An 18970-nucleotide genomic window follows, 5' to 3' on the forward strand; every position below is an offset into this window, starting at 1 on the left:
AGGGAGGCCTAGGCGTACCGGACCTACAGAGCTACTACTATGCAAGCCAACTCCAATGGTTGACACGATGGGTGGTGGGTAGAGACCTGCATGAGATCGCTTTCACAGCAGACAAATTGGCACGTGGGGATCTCCACTCCCTCCTCCAACCCACTGCCAGAATCCCCAGGGACTGCCACCCCCTTCTGCACGTGGCTCTGAACTGCTGGAGAAAGGCACTTAAGTACACAGCAGGGACCACTCCCTATGCGGACAATATTCCTCTCCTGGGACTCCCAACACCACAAGGAAACCTGACACAACGCAGACTGCGTTCCTGGACAGAAGCCGGGGTAGACAGAGTGGGGGACTTGGTCGGAGACGATACTTTGCTGGACCATGCCTCATTTGCACAATTCACAGGGGCCCCACCGCGATTATACTTTTTACATGCCTCGGTATCACACTACATAAGAAGCGTATGGGCCCGCAACGCACTAAACCAGACCAACATGAATTAGTACATCTCCTGCATTACATGGGAACGGGTGGGCACCTGGTGAGATGGCTCTATGTGGGTATTAGGGAACATGTAGCGTCGCCCCTTACCACACTCAGAGAGATTTGGACTATGGACACAGGGGAGTCCATAACAGACGGGGAATGGAAGGTCATCCTAGGCCATCATAGGAGAGTGTCTAGAAACGTTAAGTTCCAGTTCATACAGGCCATGATCTTCCATAGAGCATATCTTACACCCCAGAGGCTCCATAGGATGTTCCCTGCCACTCACCACTGCTGCCCGAGATGTCAAGAGGATGAGGCACACTTCCTCCATATGCTATGGGCATGCCCGAAAATATGCAATTACTGGGCGACGATCAGAAACACATTACACACTGTCACAACACTTCAGATCCCTGAGGGGGCACTACCCTGCCTGATAGGGCACAGGAAGAGATCCAAAACATGTAAGGCGCAGCTGAAATTTATGGACTTGGCGCTCTTATTGGCATTCAGAGTACTTACTATGAGATGGAAATCGCCCAGATCCCCAGATGCAGGAATATGGCGGTCTGACTTATTGAAATGGGGCAAGGCAGAATCTGCGGCGCTGCGTGGGGAGGAGGAAAGGGGTCTTCGAAAGTACCCTATAGCGCAGGAATGCTGACAGAAGTAGGAGAGGTAGACCTAGAAGTGTCGCAAAACCCAGCGGAATGATTACACACACACATTGATTTGTATTTATGATGTATAAAATGAAGAAGGATCTTTAAGAGAAAATTACGAATCAGTTTGTTTGTTGTTTTTCTGTTAAGTTGTTGGTAATAACCAGTAGATGAACGTTATATTTGATGACAGATAGATACCATACAACTTATGTTGTGATAAGACAGATAATTAGTAGTCTTTGTCTTGATAAATAATTTTTCTGAAGAAAATACCGTAGCATCCTCTTTTCTTTAATTAGCTACACACACACAACAGCAGACTGCCAGAATACTCGGGTGCGGTCAAAAGAGGTGTTGGATAGCCGAGCCTAAGACCTATAACACTCTCTGGGAAGGCAGAAGCCTACAGGTCTGAAATGTAGAGTGTATGTAAGAGAATGACCAGGAGACGGGGCGGGTGGACAGGGAGGTATGGGTAGTTGGGGTTTAGCAGAGATTATATAAGTCACATATATGACAATTGAACGATGTAATTGAGAGATATCCGGAGAATTGTAAGACGCAATGAAAGTTACTTTGAAAGACATGCTATCAAAAGTTAGTGTTAAAGAAAAAGGAAAAGACTGATACAATGTGGAATTATTGAATGTACTGTGACATAACTGCTACAGTCACGAATAAAGAGTTAAAAAAAAAATCAACATACTGGATAAGAGTAGCACCAGAAGGCAATGCAAGAGTATCAAGCTGAGTTTTCAAAGCCTGACTATAAATGGAGGGACTCTCACAATAACCTTGAGGAGCGCGCTTAAACCGGAAACTGCGGCCTCCTGAAGAGAAGCCAAAAATATATCTACTTTCCTCAGCAATCGGAATACTGAAGAAAGCGTTCTTCAGATCAATAACAGAAAACCAAGCAGCTGAGGCAGGGATCATAGTCAATAAAGCAGTAATGTCCGGGGCAACAGCAAACTGTGGCACAACAATCTTATTGACCTCTCGAAGGTCGATCACAAACCGATACACAGGTGGCTGAGAAGAGCCAGTACGCTTAAGGACAGGCAAAACAGGACTGTTACACACATTACCTCTCATTTCTTCAACCACATCTTTCTCAACTAAATCATAGATAATCGCTAAAAGAGCTCTTTCGCCATCACTGGAAATTTTGTACTGAGGAATGCGAGGTAATTTAGCATTTGACTTAAGGGTAACAACGTAGGGTGGAATCTGCAAGAGACCAACATCATTGGGACCTGTAGCCCAAAGTGTATCAGGGAGAGAACGCAGTTCCAGTGGACGGCGATCCTTAGAAAGATACATCGGGGAAATCACTTTCTTACCCACCGTAAGATGTACTCCCGAAGGAGAACAATGTAATGTCGCATGCAATTTTTTCAACAAGTCCAAACCCAACAGATTCTCGCCACAGCCAGTCGTTAGAATAAGGGGAGCCTCCAATTCACAGAGACCAATAGAAAGGGGCAAAGGACAAGAAACCGGGTTACGAACTGGGGCGCCAGGAAATCCTACTGAAACATTGGTCAAGCCAGACAAAGGTGCGCCAGGGAGTTTAGAGTGCATAATAGAACTCTTTGCTGCACCAGTATCCAACAGAAAAGGTTCTGCCACACCTGATGTAATCACTTCAACATAAGGTCCACTCTGGTCTACTGGAACTGACACTACTCCCTCCCTTTGTCCATGGCTGTCCTAACTATCATTAAAACCAGCACTCTCAATTCCAACATAATAATCATCAGTGTAGTACTGAGCGGACTGGACGGTCGGAACATTCTGTTGGTCAAAATAATTCATAGAATTCTGAGGGGAAAAGGAACCTTCATTCTGGGGAAACGTACCACGTCCCCTACCCCTAGGAAATTGTTGGAAACCACCACGACCTCTCGGACCAGACATACCATTCGCACGCTGTATCAAGATCGGGCAACTATTCTTGAAATGACCTTCTTCTTTACAATAAGCACACTGATTAGGGCGTAGCGGGACTCAGACTTCTGCAACAGTTTCTGAAACTGTGGGGGTTGCTGAAACTGGGAAGGTTGCTGAAACTGACGCGGATTAGGGCGAGGCGGATAAGCCTGCTGCAGAAGAACTTTCGTTTTTAATTCTCTAGTCTTCTTCTCTACTTTATCCTTCTCATCTTTATCTCTATTCGCATAGTATTGTGCAGTAGCCAATATCTGGGCAGAAGAAGAAACAGCCCATGAACTCTCAGAGTCCTTTAACTTATTAGAAAGTTCAGGAAGTAAATTAAAAACAAACTTATCTACAAACAACCTCTGACCACCTTCTGTACTCATGTCCTGACCACTATGATCAATGAATGTTTCCTCAAACCTAGTGAAGAAATCAGACACACTCTTGTCTTTCTTTTGTTTGCATGCTGCTAACTTGTCCCAATTCACCCGCAGAGGAGGCATCATAGGTTTCATTAAATTAATAATCCTACCAGGTAGTTCTGCAACTAAGGGTTTAGGTTTGGCACCTCCTACCTGCCGACCACCTGCAGCAGTAATATTAACCCACGTATCTCCTAACTCTGGCACGTGATCCTCATGATGGATCTTCGCCCACAAGGGTTGGGGAACTACATTACCCATCAACATATCTGTCAGCTAAATTCATAACACACACATCAACTGTCTGAGACAACTCCTTGTAATAACCAGCAGGATTTTTACGGGGGTCAGGCAAGGTCTGCTTAAGAGCCAGGAACTCAGCTCTCTTCCAAGGGACATGCACCCACAGTCACTGAAAATGAGCCGGTGCAGCCGCAATACCATGAGCGGCATCAGCCACAATTGCCTCTCTCCATACAGGGGGTACCTCTCTTATAGATTACTGCTTCACTTTTCTCCTAACAGAAGGGTCAGGTTCGAACAATGACTGATTTAGAAGTCTAGACCTAAAAGTGAGTAGTGTCTCTACCGCTTCCTCAACATCGGAACCCACTATCGTCCCTTTAGCAAATTCAGACTGAACATTAAGCAATTCCAGTGGAATTGAACCCAACTCATTATCTTCCCACTCCTGATGAAGGAAGGTACACATGTCATCAAAAACATACCTTTGTTTTGGTGCCTCCCACTGTAGGAAGATATCCATAACCACTTGTGGACTGTACTTGGAGGTATTCAAAACCCATCTACGAGCAAGGAGATCTAACACTGCCCGCTCTTCGGGACCAGGTTCAAGTTCAAGTTCAGGAATTTGTATAGCGCACTACTCACCCAGAGGGTCTCAAGGCGCTTGGGGAGGGGGTTCGTTATTTATCGAATAGCCAGGTTTTAAGTTCTTTTCTGAAGGAGGCGTGGTTCTGTGTAAGGCGAAGGTGAGTGGGGACTGAGTTCCAGGTCTTGGCCGCCAAGTAGGAGAAGGATCTACCTCCCATGGTGGATTTTTGGATACGTGGGAATGCGGCGAGGCCTAGATTGGAGGATCTTAGTTGGCGGGTGGGTGTGTAGAAGGATAGTCGAGTGTTGAGGCAATCGGGTCCTAGTTTGTAGAGGGCCTTGTGTGCGTGGGTGAGGAGACGGAATGTTATTCTCTTGTTGACGGGAAGCCAGTGGAGGTCTTTCAGGTGGCCGGTAATGTGATCTCGGCGAGGAATGTCCAAAATGAGTCTCGCCGATGCGTTTTGGATGCATTGGAGTTTTTTCTGTAGTTTGGCTGTAGTTCCGGCGTAGAGGGTGTTTCCGTAGTCTAGTCGACTTGTAACCAGTGCGTGGGTGACAGTCTTTCTTGTCTCGGTGGGGATCCAATGAAAGATTTTTTTGAGCATACGAAGTACGTTGAAGCAGGAGGATGAGACGGCGTTGACTTGTCTGGTCATCGAGAGGGAGGAGTCTAGGATGAAGCCTAGATTACGTGCGTGATCTGTGGGTATGGGTGCGGAGCCCAGATCTGAAGGCCACCATGAGTCGTCCCAGGCAGAGGGGGATGATCCTAGGATGAGCACTTCCGTTTTGTCTGAGTTCAATTTTAGGCGGCTGTTTTTCATCCATATGGCTACTTCTTTCATGCCTTCGTGAAGATTGGTTTTGGCGGTGTTGGGGTCTTTGGTGAGGGAGAGGATCAGCTGGGTGTCGTCAGCGTAGGAGATGATGTTGAGGTTGTGTTGGCGCGCGATGGAAGCGAGTGGACTCATGTAAACGTTGAAGAGGGTGGGACTAAGTGATGATCCTTGTGGGACACTGCAGATGACTTCGGTGGCCTCTGATTTGAATGGGGGGAGGCGGACTCTCTGGGTTCTTCCGGCGAGGAACGAGATGATCCAGTCCAAGGCTTTACTTTTATGCCGATGTTGCTGAGGCGTTGAATGAGGGTGCTGTGACAGACAGTGTCGAAGGCGGCGGAGAGGTCGAGTAGAATGAGGGCCACTGTTTCTCCGTTGTCCAGTAGTGTTCGTATGTCGTCTGTTGCTGCGATAAGGGCGGTTTCGGTGCTGTGTTTGGCTTGAAAGCCGGATTGTGAGGGATCGAGGGAGTTGTTGGATTCTAGGAAGGCGGCGAGTTGGCTATTGACGGCTTTCTCAATGACTTGGCCGGGAATGGGAGGAGGGATATGGGGCGGTAGTTTTTAAGTTCAGAGGGGTCTGCTGTGGGTTTCTTCAGGAGGGCGCTGACTTCGGCATGTTTCCAACTTTCTGGGAAGGTAGCAGAGTTGAAGGAGCAGTTGATGACATTACGGAGATGGGGTTCGATGATGGAGTTTGCTTTGTTGTAGATGTGGTGGGGACATGGGTCGGTTGGCGAGCCAGAGTGAATGGAATTCATTAGGCGGATGGTGTCTTCAGTGGTGATTGGGTTCCAGGCGCTGAGGTTGTTAGAGGGCGGTTTAGGTTCGGGGGGGTGGAGAGGATTGTTCGTTGGAGCTGTTTTCGAAGCTGTTGTGAACGTCGGCAATTTTGTTGTAGAAGAAGGAGGATAACAAATCGCAGAGGTCTTGGGAGGGAGTGACGTCGTTTGAGGCTGCGGTGGGGTTGGTGAATTCTTTGACGATGTTGAATAGTTCCTTGCTGTTATGTGCGTTGTTGTCGAGTCGATTCTTGAAAGCTGATTTCTTGGTGGATCGAATCAGCTGGTGGTGTTTGCGTGTGGCTGCCTTGAAGGTGGTCATGTTGTCGGTGGTTGGGTTTTTTTCTCCATGTTTTCTCGAGAGTACGGCATAGCTTCTTGGATTTCTTAAGGTCATCGTTGAACCAGGGGGCTTTTTTGTTGACTTGTTTGGTGTGATGGTTTTTCAAGGGTGCTAATTCGTCAGAGCTGTGAGTGATCCATTGTTTGAAATTGATGGCAGCTTGGTTTGGGTCAGATGAGAGGGCGGGTGTGTTCTGGTTGAGCGATGTGAGGAGTTGGTCGGTGGTGATTTTGTTCCATTTTCTCCGGGGGATAGGTTGTGGGGGGTTGTGGGTCGAGGTGGTTTTGTAGCTGAAGTGAACACAACAGTGGTCCGTCCAATGGAGAGCTGTGGTGTGATCGAAGGAGATGTGTTTGCTGGAGGTGAAGATTGGGTCGAGCGTATGTCCGGCTACATGAGTGGGGGTGTCAACAAGTTGTTTGAGGCCGAGATTGGCCAGGTTGTCAAGAAGGGTGGTGGTGTTGCTGTCGTTTTTCTTTTCCAGGTGGAATTTGAGGTCTCCTAGTAGAATGTAGTTCTCGGAGGCGAGGGCATGTGGGCTGATGAAGTCAGTGATGTCTTCGCTGAATTGTTTGCGGGTTCCTGGAGGCCTGTAGAGGAGGGTGCCTCTGAGTGTGGTCCTAGGGTCGTTGTGGATCTGGAAGTGGAGGTGTTCGGCAGTTGTGAGGTTGTCGTCGGAGCTGGTCGTGATTTTGATGGTGGTCTTATGGACGATGGCGATGCCTCCTCCTGTTTGGACGGTGCGGTCTTTCCGGATGATCTTGTAATTGTCAGGGATGGCAATGGCGATGTCGGGTGTTGATGATGCGTTCATCCAGGTTTCAGTAAGGAAGGCGACGTCCGGTGATGCAGTGTCGAGTAGATCCCAGAGTTCAGTGGCGTGTCTGTGGACCGAGCGGGTGTTCAGCAGGATGCACTTCAGGTTGTTTGCGTCAGAGCTGTGTTTGGGGTTAGTGGATGTGGTATGGGTCTTATCGCTTGTAAAATTGCAGGAGTGGTAGGCGAAGGGACCGTGGGTAAGTCCCAGGGCGGCCTCGTAGCATTGTGGTGTGTGTCCGGGGTTAAGGGCGAGGAGAGTTGCGGCAGCATACGTGAATCGAGTAGGCTGGATACGGCGGGGACCAGGGGGTCTGGCGCTGGGCGCGGTCCAGGCGCGGACGGGCGTAGACGGGCTTACCTTTGGCGCACCTTCGGCGCGCATGGGGCGCGTCCGCTGCGCGTGGACGCTGCGCGCAGAGGCATCTGTCATATGTGGATAGTGGGAGGGGAGGGGCGAGGGAGGGTCAGCTGGGAGGCGGGATCTGGGTGGAGGGGCGGGCTGGAAGGCAAGGCACAAACAAACAAGATGGCCGCAAAACAAACTAACCAGGACAAGGTTGGGGTGGGCAGAGGCACAGGCACAGATAAGCCCAGGCGCTACAGTATGCAGCAGCGCACTTTGATTGGCATGATGTGGGCTGAGCAGGAAATCGCGCTACTCAGAGTGAGGCGAACGCGGCAAGATCAGCCCAAGACACTAAATGTAGTGCGAGCGCAACTCCCAAAACAATATTACCAATGCAGTGCGAGCACAACTCAAAATATCATTAGCAATGCAGTGCGAGCGCAACTCTTCAAAAGATAATTAACAATGCAGTGCAAGCGCTACTCTTCAAATGATAATTAACAATGCAGTGCGAGCGCAATACTTCAAATGATATTAGCAAATGGTCAATTTCACAGATAGCGCTACGATACCACTTGCTGGAGGCAGGGAGCTGGGGGAGCGACCGCTTCTGACGGAGTCAGGACGGTCAGGGAGCTGACTACGTCTTTGCTTACGTTCAGAAACAGGGGTCATATTCAGTGACCCAAAGAAAGGAGACAAAAGATTAGTGACAGTCTCAGTCATTCGTTGCCGAGCAGAAGGAGAAGAAGTTGACATGAGCACAGGAGACAAAGTGTTTTGAGGCGACAGAGACGTAGGGACAGAAATAAGAGAAGTCGAAGATAAAGGAGTGTAAGGCAAAGGAGTTTGAGGCGAGGCTGGTGGCAAGGCTGGTGGCCCTGGAGGGGGCTGCGCCGGGGGAGGAAGAACCACCTGTGAAGCAACGGGTGGCTGAACAACAACAGGGGGATGAACGACAACAAGGGGTGCAACAACTGGAGGTAACGGAGGTGCAATAGCACCCTGCACATAAGGGGGTGGTAATCTCAGTAAATGTGACATCAAAGGATCCTTTTCAGGGACTTCAGTCACATTTGAAAGGGGGGGGGGTGGCAAAGCCGGGTAACATTTGTCAATGGCCATGCAATGTTGTCTATCTGACACTTCAATCGCACGATCCTCTTCATCTTCCTTATACTGCCTAGCAGCTTGCATTACCGATATATTCCTTTCCTTCCTATCTCTCTTAGCTTGCTTAATTTCTCGCTGTTTGGCTTCCTTACGCCAAAGGCGGAAAGAGTCAAACATCGCCAGCCGGGCTTTCTTCTTAAATAGCGCAACTTCTAGGTTATCTAAAACATCTGATTCAAAACTACCATGTTGGACCATCGTAAAACACCTTCTGTCCTTGTATAACGGGCCCATACTTCATTAAAGGTAATGGGACCTACACTATGCTTTGAATAGAGCTCATAAGTTGGAGTTCCAACCGGAGGTATTGGACACGAGTCCTCCAATCGGGAATCCCTATTACAACTACAACAAAACCATTTCCTAAATTTGCTAAAACCAGGCATCTTTTAGCTCACTAGTCTTGCTTCAAACTTCAAGGGGTTATCAAAAATGATACACTCTCAAATATACGAACACCTCGACTTCGACTATTGCAATGGCCGAATCAAAACCAAGAAACAAAACAAAGTTGTGGGAGCGACCCACTTATACTTAATTAAAATGTCTGTCACGCAGCAGTCCTTCGCAGCCGTCGGAAAGGGGAAGCCTCACAGAAAAAAACCTTCGGTCCATGTCGACATGCAGGGGTCGATGAAGTGGCGGCCGTCCTCCAGAATTTCCTCACGGGGCTCCTCACAATCTTCGGGCTTAGACCAGTACCGCTGAAGTCACCCCACGTTGGGCGCCAGTTGAAGAACCGGGGTTTAACCCAGCGGCATCAGGGGCACGCCTAAGATCTTCGAGTTCACCTGTCTTGGTATACAGAGACACGGGATACTTCTGGATGGCATTAGAGACCAAGTTTATTAGCTGCAGCTAGTAACAGTGATCCTAGAAATAGATCACAGTGCAAATTCTCAGGAGACTGCTCATTTTACTAAGGCGAGACGTCTCCTTTTATACCCAATATTCACATTATAAATGTACATCCACTGCACAAAATTCTAGCCAATAAGGTACATTTTCAAACAAAGTATCACATAACAAAAACTCAATTTACAGTATCCCAACCCAAAAGTTAATTATTAGGAATGTCCCAAATTCAATCTCCACAAGCCGGACAAACCTATAATTGAAAGCACAACCCATGAATGAAACATAAAAATGAAACAGTAACATATGCTGAACAAGATAAGGCATGTGCAAGGAAACTAAAAGTTAACAATGTCCTGAACATTGATTGGCAATCTCAGACAAAGATCGATCAGGGAAATTGGCTTGGCGAGGCCAGTTTCAGGTGAAGAGGTCAATTTCTTACAGTTCATTTCAGAGTCAAAAAGAAACCTAGTTAATGTATACATGAACTAAGAAGGCCAGGTCACTTTGTTCGCCAGGCAACCTTCACAGGCCTACGTGAGGGCAACACAAAATGGTGGCACAGAACAAAATGGAGTCAGACTCGAGAATTACAAAACTTCATGTTGTCTACTACAGGAAACTAGCAGTGTCTAGTGTTGTCTGTTATAGGAAACTAGCAGTGTGTAGTGTTGTCTACTACAGGAAACTAGCAGCAAACAATGTCTATTCCGGGAAAGTACCATTGTCTATTCTAGCCTTAGAGCCAGCTGTACCAGTCTCTACCAGCCTTTACAAGAGAGAAGTACTCAAATGGCCGGTAGAGCCCACTAAGGAAGGCTCTAAAGCTTTTCGAACATTTTTCCCCTAGAGGCCAGATGTTCTAATTTGTAAAACACAGGACTCGCCGAGCCTGAGGGGGTTGAAATCCCCTCGGGCTCCATGAGGCGTTTGTTCACAGCTGATGCCGTGAACAAACATTGGAATGCTGATATGCCGGACTTCTACCAGCCATTAGAAGCCCGGAGCACTCCATTGCCCTCAATGGAGCGCTCAACATTCCGGTGTTCTAATACAGGACACTAGCAGTGAATAATGTTATCTATTGCAGTAAACTAGCAGTGAGTAGCGCTGTCTACGATCATTATGATGACTGTCCTCCACAAGCAGGGACAACTAGAAATATCTCCACAGATCTACAGACCTATTGCATTCCATTAAAGTTGGTGTGTTTGTTTTTGTTGTACATTTTGTTTGTACTTTCAGGTTTGTCGCTGGGTTTATCATTTTAAAAAGTAGTGCATTCGCAAGAGAAAGCATCCAAAGTAACTATGCCGCTAAGGGAGAATGAAAACATTGAATCCCTGTTTTTCTCCCTTATCACCTAGACGCCAATGAACCAGGCCTCAACCCGCTCTCACTGCATCTTCACCATCCACATCTCGAGCAAGGAGCCCGGATCGGCGACTGTCAGGCGCTCCAAGCTGCACCTGGTGGACCTGGCCGGCTCGGAGAGGGTGGCCAAGACTGGCGTGGGTGGCCAGCTCCTGACAGAGGCCAAATACATCAACTTGTCACTGCACTACCTGGAGCAGGTATGACTGGCACGGCTGTGTGTCCATCACCATTGTTGCCTGTTGACTCCTGTTCAATTCTCTCAATCAGCAAACCAGGCGTTGACTAGGCATTTGCCCCAGATAGTACAACACATAGACTTGTGTCTGAAACATATCTGAGAATTATTTGGAGACGAACCACACACGTGTGTCCCCCTTTATTGAGCTGTTGAGATTTACGAATGTATCCTAATGGGGGCATTTGGTCCAGGGGCTGGTAAGCACTGGAACCAGCAGCCCCAGTTTAGAATCCTGGCACTTGGCTAAAAAGCATGTGATTCTGAGCAAACTATGTTAGAAACTATGTGTAACATATTTTAACATGTTCAATCCCTATGTGTTAAAGCTGGCAGTGTTGGTTAATCCAGCCCACCCCTCCCTCTGGCCCAACCACCACATCTGGGTTTCGTAAAGCAAGCGAAACTGGAAAGCACTTATACACATATCATACGGGCATGTGAACCGCTCTTCATGTTTCAAATGTTCCTGCTTATAAAATTGTTCTCATCAAAGCTTTCTGATGCGCATGGTGTAAAGGTATGGGCTATAACAACTACCTACAAACACCTAATTAATGCAATACATTTTACTTCCATTTTGCTCTAATTGTACCTTTCTCAGAACAATGAATCTGTATCAGCCTTTTTTACACTTAAACATGTGACTGTGGGGTACTGTAACACCCAAAAGCAATCTGAACCATCCGACACACCTCTTCTGGATGGATGTGACTGTGGGGTACTGTAACACCCAAAAGCAATCTGAACCATCCGACACACCTCTTCTGGATGGAGTAGAGCTTCCTGTGTTTAAAGTGCTAGAAATGGAAATCCTGATCGTGGCAAAATCAGGGACTCCCCAAAAGTTGTTCCGAAATCCAATGTCTGCCAGATAAGGAAAGCACTGAGGTGACCACCTTTCCTCCTACAAGATCAAGAACCCTTAGAGGGACATGAATTTCGGGGGTCAGTTTTTTAAACAGTCATTGGAAACAGAAAGCTGATGTTCATGATGCTTTAAAGGTGCTCCCACTTTTGCTAAAGTGTCCCTTTATCAAATGAACCGGAACATTTGTCTTGCACTGACTGTAGTGTTGCATTGTGTACGTTGGTGTCCCATTGACCAGGCCCAGCCGCAACACTGTGCTGTGCACCTGGGACCATGCCATGGAGGTACTACTAAGACTTGAGTTCAAGATCCTGTGTAACACGTGTAAACATTCTAGGGGCACCTGGGACCATGCAATGAAGGTGCTACTAAGACTTGAGTTCAAGATCCTGTGTAACATGTGTAAACATTCTAGGGGCACCTGGGACCATGCCATGGAGGTGTTACTAAGACTTGAGTTCAAGATCCTGTGTAACACGTGTAAACATTCTAGGGGCACCTGGGACCATGCCATGAAGGTGCTACTAAGACTTGAGTTCAAGATCCTGTGTAACACGTGTAAACATTCTAGAGGCACCTGGGACCATGCCATGGAGGTGTTACTAAGACTTGAGTTCAAGATCCTGTGTAACACGTGTAAACATTCTAGGGGCACCTGGGACCATGCCATGAAGGTGCTACTAAGACTTGAGTTCAAGATCCTGTTTAACACGTGTAAACATTCTAGGGGCACCTGGGACCATGCCATGAAGGTGCTACTAAGACTTGAGTTCAAGATCCTGTGTAACACGTGTAAACATTCTAGGGGCACCTGGGACCATGCCATGAAGGTGCTACTAAGACTTGAGTTCAAGATCCTGTGTAACACGTGTAAACATTCTAGAGGCACCTGGGACCATGCCATGGAGGTGTTACTAAGACTTGAGTTCAAGATCCTGTGTAACACGTGTAAACATTCTAGGGGCACCCGGGACCATGCCATGAAGGTGCTACTAAGACTTGAGTTCAAGATCCTGTTTAACACGTGTAAACATTCTAGGGGCACCTGGGACCATGCCATGAAGGTGCTACTAAGACTTGAGTTCAAGATCCTGTTTAACACGTGTAAACATTCTAGGGGCACCTGGGACCATGCCATGAAGGTGCTACTAAGACTTGAGTTCAAGATCCTGTTTAACACGTGTTAACATTCTAGGGGCACCTGGGACCATGCCATGAAGGTGCTACTAAGACTTGAGTTCAAGATCCTGTTTAACACGTGTAAACATTCTAGGGGCACCTGGGACCATGCCATGAAGGTGCTACTAAGACTTGAGTTCAAGATCCTGTTTAACACGTGTAAACATTCTAGGGGCACCTGGGACCATGCCATGAAGGTGCTACTAAGACTTGAGTTCAAGATCCTGTGTAACACGTGTAAGCATTCTAGGGGCACCTGCCGTGGATACTTAAAGATCAAGGGCCTGATTTAGATTTTGCCGGAAGGGTTACTCCGTCACAACAGTGACGCATATCCTGTCTGCCGATATATAAATCCCGTAGGACAATATTGGTTTTATATTTCGGTGGACGGGATAACCATCAACTTTGTGACAGAGTAACCCATGCACCGATATCTAAATCACGCAAACAGCACCACCATATGGCAGCTGTCAGAAGTACAGGTATTGTCAAATAAGTGCCAGTGCCGAGCACCAGAAACCACCTGCTCAAGTTAAGCACTGCCCACTAGGGTGATCAACCATCCGTAAATTTCACGGACAGTCCGTAATTTCGGCCGTCTGTCCGTTGTCTGTGAAGGATTCTTTAATGGACGCCATTTGTCCTTAACTTTAACCGGGCACCGGTCGCACCACCCTAAAGCCGGCACAGCTTCCACCCACCTCTCTTCTTCACTCCGATGCTTTTGAGGTCGGGTGTAACAGACTCTGAGGCAGTATCAAAGCTCAGATACCCAGCAGCATTGGAGAGGCACATCGGGATGGCAACCCTCACACCTCCAGCCCTTGATGAGCTGTTAAGAGGTGCTTGAAGGTGACTGAGATGGAGGGGCTGCAGCTTCAGGAGCAGAGGCATCTATTCAGATGCAAACAGCCCTGAATGCATAATGTCTCTGCAATTTAGAGGGGCTTCACACATTCCTTGTCTGCCCAGGGCCCCAAACATCCTAGAACTGATTACACCAAGGCAGCACGTGGTTCTCTTCACAGAGCTTAATTACTCTCACTAAATAGTAAACAAACCTTGATTCTTCAAACATTCAGTCTATATTGTAATAAAATAAAGAAATGGCACAATCACACCCAAACTGATTAACAAAGTATGGAGGACAATCACTTAAATCAGTTCACTTGGAGTATCTCCTTTAAGTACTGTATATCACAGTGGGGTTGGCAAAACTAACATTTTGGACAGGGAGCCTGTCTTCTCGTTGTCTTGCCCAGGAGGGGGTGAGGAGCCCTACCCCACCCTGGAACAGACCACGGTGATACTAGAATACTGCATGCCCACCCCTGTGCCCACCCTGGAGGATCCTGTTCCCCCTGGCTCCTGCCCCCCTCAGTGATTCCTCCTGGCCCCCCATGTGGTGGATCCTGTCCCCCCCACCTGTGATGGCTCCTGTCCTCCCTGTGGCGGATCCTGTCTCTGCCCTGGGTGGCTTCTGTCCCAGTCCTGGAATGGCTGCTGAAGCGAGGGTGAAGTTCTTGATGGGCCTCTTCTCAAAAAGGCTCAGCCAAAATTAATATGAAAAGGTGGGCGAGTGAGTAAGTGAAGGGATGGGTGGATGGCTGGATGAATTAGTGAAAGGGTGAATGGATGAATGAAATATTGAATAGATGGATAATGCGAGAGGACGGATGGATTGATAAGTGAGTGGAAGGATGGAAGAGAGAAAAGGTAAATAGCTGGATGTATGGGTGGAAGGGTAGCTGGATGGGTAAAAGGGTGGATGGATAAGTGAAAAGATGGATGAGTGAAAAGGTGGATGATGAGTTAATGAGTGGGTGGATGGATGAGTGAAATGATGGATGGGTTGATGAATTGGTAAGTGCAAGGGTGAATGAATGGACAGATGAGTGAAATTGTGGATGTAAGAATGGATGAGTGAATGAAAGGGAGGGTAGATGGACAAAAGGATGAATAGGTGAGTGAAGGAGTGAAAGGATAAATGGATGAGAGAAAGGATGGATGAGTGATAGGGTCAATGGATGGATTCATGAGTGGATGAGTGTATGGATGGGTGGGTGGATGGAAGGAAGGAAGTATTGCTAAGTGAAAGGGTCGATGGAGAGAGAAAGGGAATATGGATGGATGACTGAAAGGGTGGATGGGTGGAAGGATGAGTGACTGGGTGGATGGATGAGTAAGTGAAAGGATGGCTGGATGGATGAAAGGGTAAATGGCTGGGTGGATGAGTGAGTGAATGAATGGATGGATGGGTAGAAGAGTGGATGGATGACCGTACAGATGGATAGGGTGAAAGGGTGGATGAATGGATAATGGATGGATGAGTGAAAGGATGGATGAGTGAAATGATAGATGGAAGGATACATGATAGAAAGGTTTGCACATGGTTGAATATGTTTGGATATGGCTGGGCTTACTTATATACTATTGCGCGACCTCTGATGTGTCTGTATTATCCAATTGTCCTGAAGTTTTGTCCTGAATTTTGACCTCCTGTCCTGAATTTGTGTCCTGAATTTTTACACTCACCATCCTGAATTTGCACCAATGCCAGTTGGTCACCCTACTGCCCACAGGATAAAATGAGATTTATATTTGGCGGACGGGATATCCACCATTGTTGTGACGGAGTAACCCATGCGCCGGTTTCTAAATAAGGCCCTAAGTTACTCTTCTTTGTACACCAGCACGTACCCCCTCGCAGTCCGAGCTCCCAGTCTATATCCAAGAGCAGCCACCAAGGAGATGAGCCACCATGGCGCTTGAATCCTGCCTCGGCAATAACTTGATTGTAGACTTGAGGTGCCATGCTGGTGACTGCAAAATGTTCCGTTTGGATTTTTTTTAACTTGCTCAAATATATCACAACTGAAAAACAACAGAGATGTAAAATGCAACGATTAAGACATCTTGGATGGCCTCCATAGAGAAGATGACCAGTGTTTATGCAGACACACATTATGCATTATTTAGTCATCTTGACATTGGATGCCACCACAATAGGTGAAATCAGGAAAACCGTATAATCCTTTGTTGTTTCCTGACAGCCGCTTCACGTCTATTTAACACACCTGGTGATTCTAATTAGTGCCAGTGTAGGGCTAAGGGTGCGACCCAACCACCCCATGGACTGTCCAGGCTTGAGGCCAGGATAACCAAGATTTTAGACACCATGATTGTCGCATAGTTCACAAAAATCATTGTTCTATACCAAATTCGATTTTTGCTAAATATTACAGCGGTCACCAGATGATTTTTCTACCTTCCACTGGCAACTTTCGGATATGACTTTTGTTCCTAATCGGGCATTTAAAATGCAAAAATGTACCGCGAGAACTTTGAATCATGTCACTATTGAGTGATGCCAGTTCGTCTATATTTAGCATGCTTCACTTTTACCCATTTTTATGTTATGTTATCAGTGTATTTATAGCGCACTAATCACCTGTGAGGGTATCCAGGCACTATGTAGCCAGTGTGTAAGGCCAGACCTGGAGGGCTTACTCAAAGAGCCAGGTCTTCAGGCTCTTGCAAAAGTCAAGAAGAGAGAATACTCTGATGTGTTGTGGGAGGTCATTCCAGGCTCCAGGAGCCAGGTATGAGAAGGCACAGCCCCCTGCTCTGCTTTTGTGCATTATGCATGGGTAATGTGCTAGTGAGAGACCATAAGAGCGTAGGTGTCTGAAGGTTGATGGAAATGAATGCAACTTTCCAGGTAGGCAGGGCCTGTGTTGTCAAGTGCTTTGTAGGTGTTAGTAAGGAGTTTTAGATGGGCATGTTTGTGAATCAGGAGTCAGTCTAGTTCTCTAAGGTGTGATGTAATGTGGTGTGGGTTGGTGTGGAAGGTTGAGAACTAGTCTGGCTGCTGCGCTTTGGACAGTCTGCAGTCTTCTGGTGAGCTGATTGGTTATCCCTGTGTACAGGGTGTTCCCATACTCTAGTCTGCTGGTGACGACAGTGTAGGTGATTGTTTTCCTGGTGTTGTATGAAGATTTCCTTCAGCATCCTTAGGGTGTTGCAGCAGTACGAGAAATCTGCATTGACTTGGGCGGCCATGTTCAGTTTGTCAATGATGATTCCCAGGTTTCTTGCTTCTGTCGAAGTCGTGTGTGTTGATCCAATTTCTGTGGGCCGCCAGGTGGAATTCCATGGCGAGGCATCTTTCCTGAAGACCACCACTTTGGCCTCGTCAGAATTCAATTTGATGCAGTTGGATTTCATTCAGATGGCTACGTACAGCAAGCATGTGGTGAACTTGTTCCTGGTGTTGGCTATTTTGTCAGAGAGGAACAGCATCAGTTATGTGCGATTGGCATATGTGAGAATGTTTATGTTTTGAGCCCGTATGACATTAGCCAGTGAAGTCATGTAGATTTTGAAGAGCATTTGGCTGAGCGAGGAGCCTTGTGGGGCGCCACAGATTGGTTCCTGTGCTTCAGAGGAGTAGTGGGCATGTTGATGGTATGAGTTCTTGTGTGAGGAAGGAGCAGACCCATTTGAGGGCATTTTACTGGATGCCTACTCCGTGGAGTCGTCAGATTAGAATGGGATGGCAGCAGGCCCGGTGCTAGGCATGGGCAGCGTGGACAGCTGCCCAGGGACTCACACTCAGCCCACCAGCTTGGGGCCCGCACCAGTGTTACACACCACCAAACCTCTTGTGCCCCTGCCGACCCCATTGCCGAAAGGTGTCTGTTTTCAAGTGAGCTTACAAGAGGGGCCCCCCTCCCTGGGCCTCTCAGGGATGGTGTGGAGAGGCCTAGGGGAGGGGTAAACTTATCCAGTATTAGGGGTGTCTTTCATAGATTCACATGCCTGAATCATTCCCCGTCGTCGAGACGGGAGCCTCCGGTACATAGAAAAGTAATGTCCAATAGACATACATAGAGAAAAATAGGCCTAAAGGCCTCACCTTAGTAGCCTATCCTTGTCCTTATGTAAAAAGGACCAAACTCTTAGAGCCAGCCAATCAGCTATCACCTCCCTCTAGAACCTTCCTGACAGGAGCCTCAGTCTCTCAGATTTTCTACCGCACGTTGTGCTAGGGAGTCTCCCCTGAGCTCTGCTCAGATTCTGTGTTATTTCACTTCATTACAATAATTTTGCTTTTCTACTATGGATTATCTTCGAGTACATTCTTTAAAGAAGAAAGAAAGGATTTTGTTTTTGAGCCTGAGCTTCTTGTTTCAAGAGGTTGCTCTGCTCTGTTCCTCACTCTGAAGGCCAAAGACTGCAAGGTATGTTACACTTTCTCAAATAATTTTTTGAGACGTCGTGAGCAGCGACTTTAATATGGTTAAGACCAGAAGGAGGTTTCTTTATTTTCTCCAGTTACTGTGATGAGGTGTTGCCCTCAACGTCTAGGAGACCTCAGAAAGAGAATCTCCTCAGGGGAACGTCCTGAGAAGGCCCTCAAAAAGACCGCTCATGGGTCTTCCGGGCGCAGTCCTTCAAAATCTCCTCACTCTGTGGTTAAGGAGAGTAAAGGGCTTGCTTTTGGAGAAAAGTCAGGTAAAAAGACGACTTCCGAGCCGTCAAAATCACCTCCTCTGGTCATGGGATCATTCAGAAAGGCGTCTTCTATACCCCCTGAGGTAAAGACTAAGAAGCCAACATTGTCAACAGGATCGTCGATGGAAAAGCCATTGCCTTTTACAGCCTCTTCGTCTACAATGGCTTGTCTACCATGGCTCGTCGACGATGAGAGCGTAGACATAGACGACGACAGCGTCGACGACGTGAGCGTCGACGAGAACGTCGACGACGAGACCGTCAACGATGGGCATGGA

The 18970-nt window shown here is 47.4% G+C and overlaps 1 protein-coding gene across 1 annotated transcript in view; it reads left to right on the forward strand.

Moving 5' to 3' along the window:
• Positions 1-18970, forward strand: part of KIF6 (kinesin family member 6) — a 1537786-nt gene that overhangs the window by 432610 nt on the left and 1086206 nt on the right. The window contains exon 7 of the mRNA XM_086925888.1: positions 10878-11084. Within this exon, the coding sequence (XP_086782014.1) occupies positions 10878-11084 (207 nt within the window). The remainder of the gene's footprint in view (positions 1-10877; positions 11085-18970) is intronic.

Source organism: Lissotriton vulgaris, chromosome 6 (assembly GCF_964263255.1).
Source record: "Lissotriton vulgaris chromosome 6, aLisVul1.2, whole genome shotgun sequence".
Taxonomy (NCBI): domain Eukaryota; kingdom Metazoa; phylum Chordata; class Amphibia; order Caudata; family Salamandridae; genus Lissotriton; species Lissotriton vulgaris.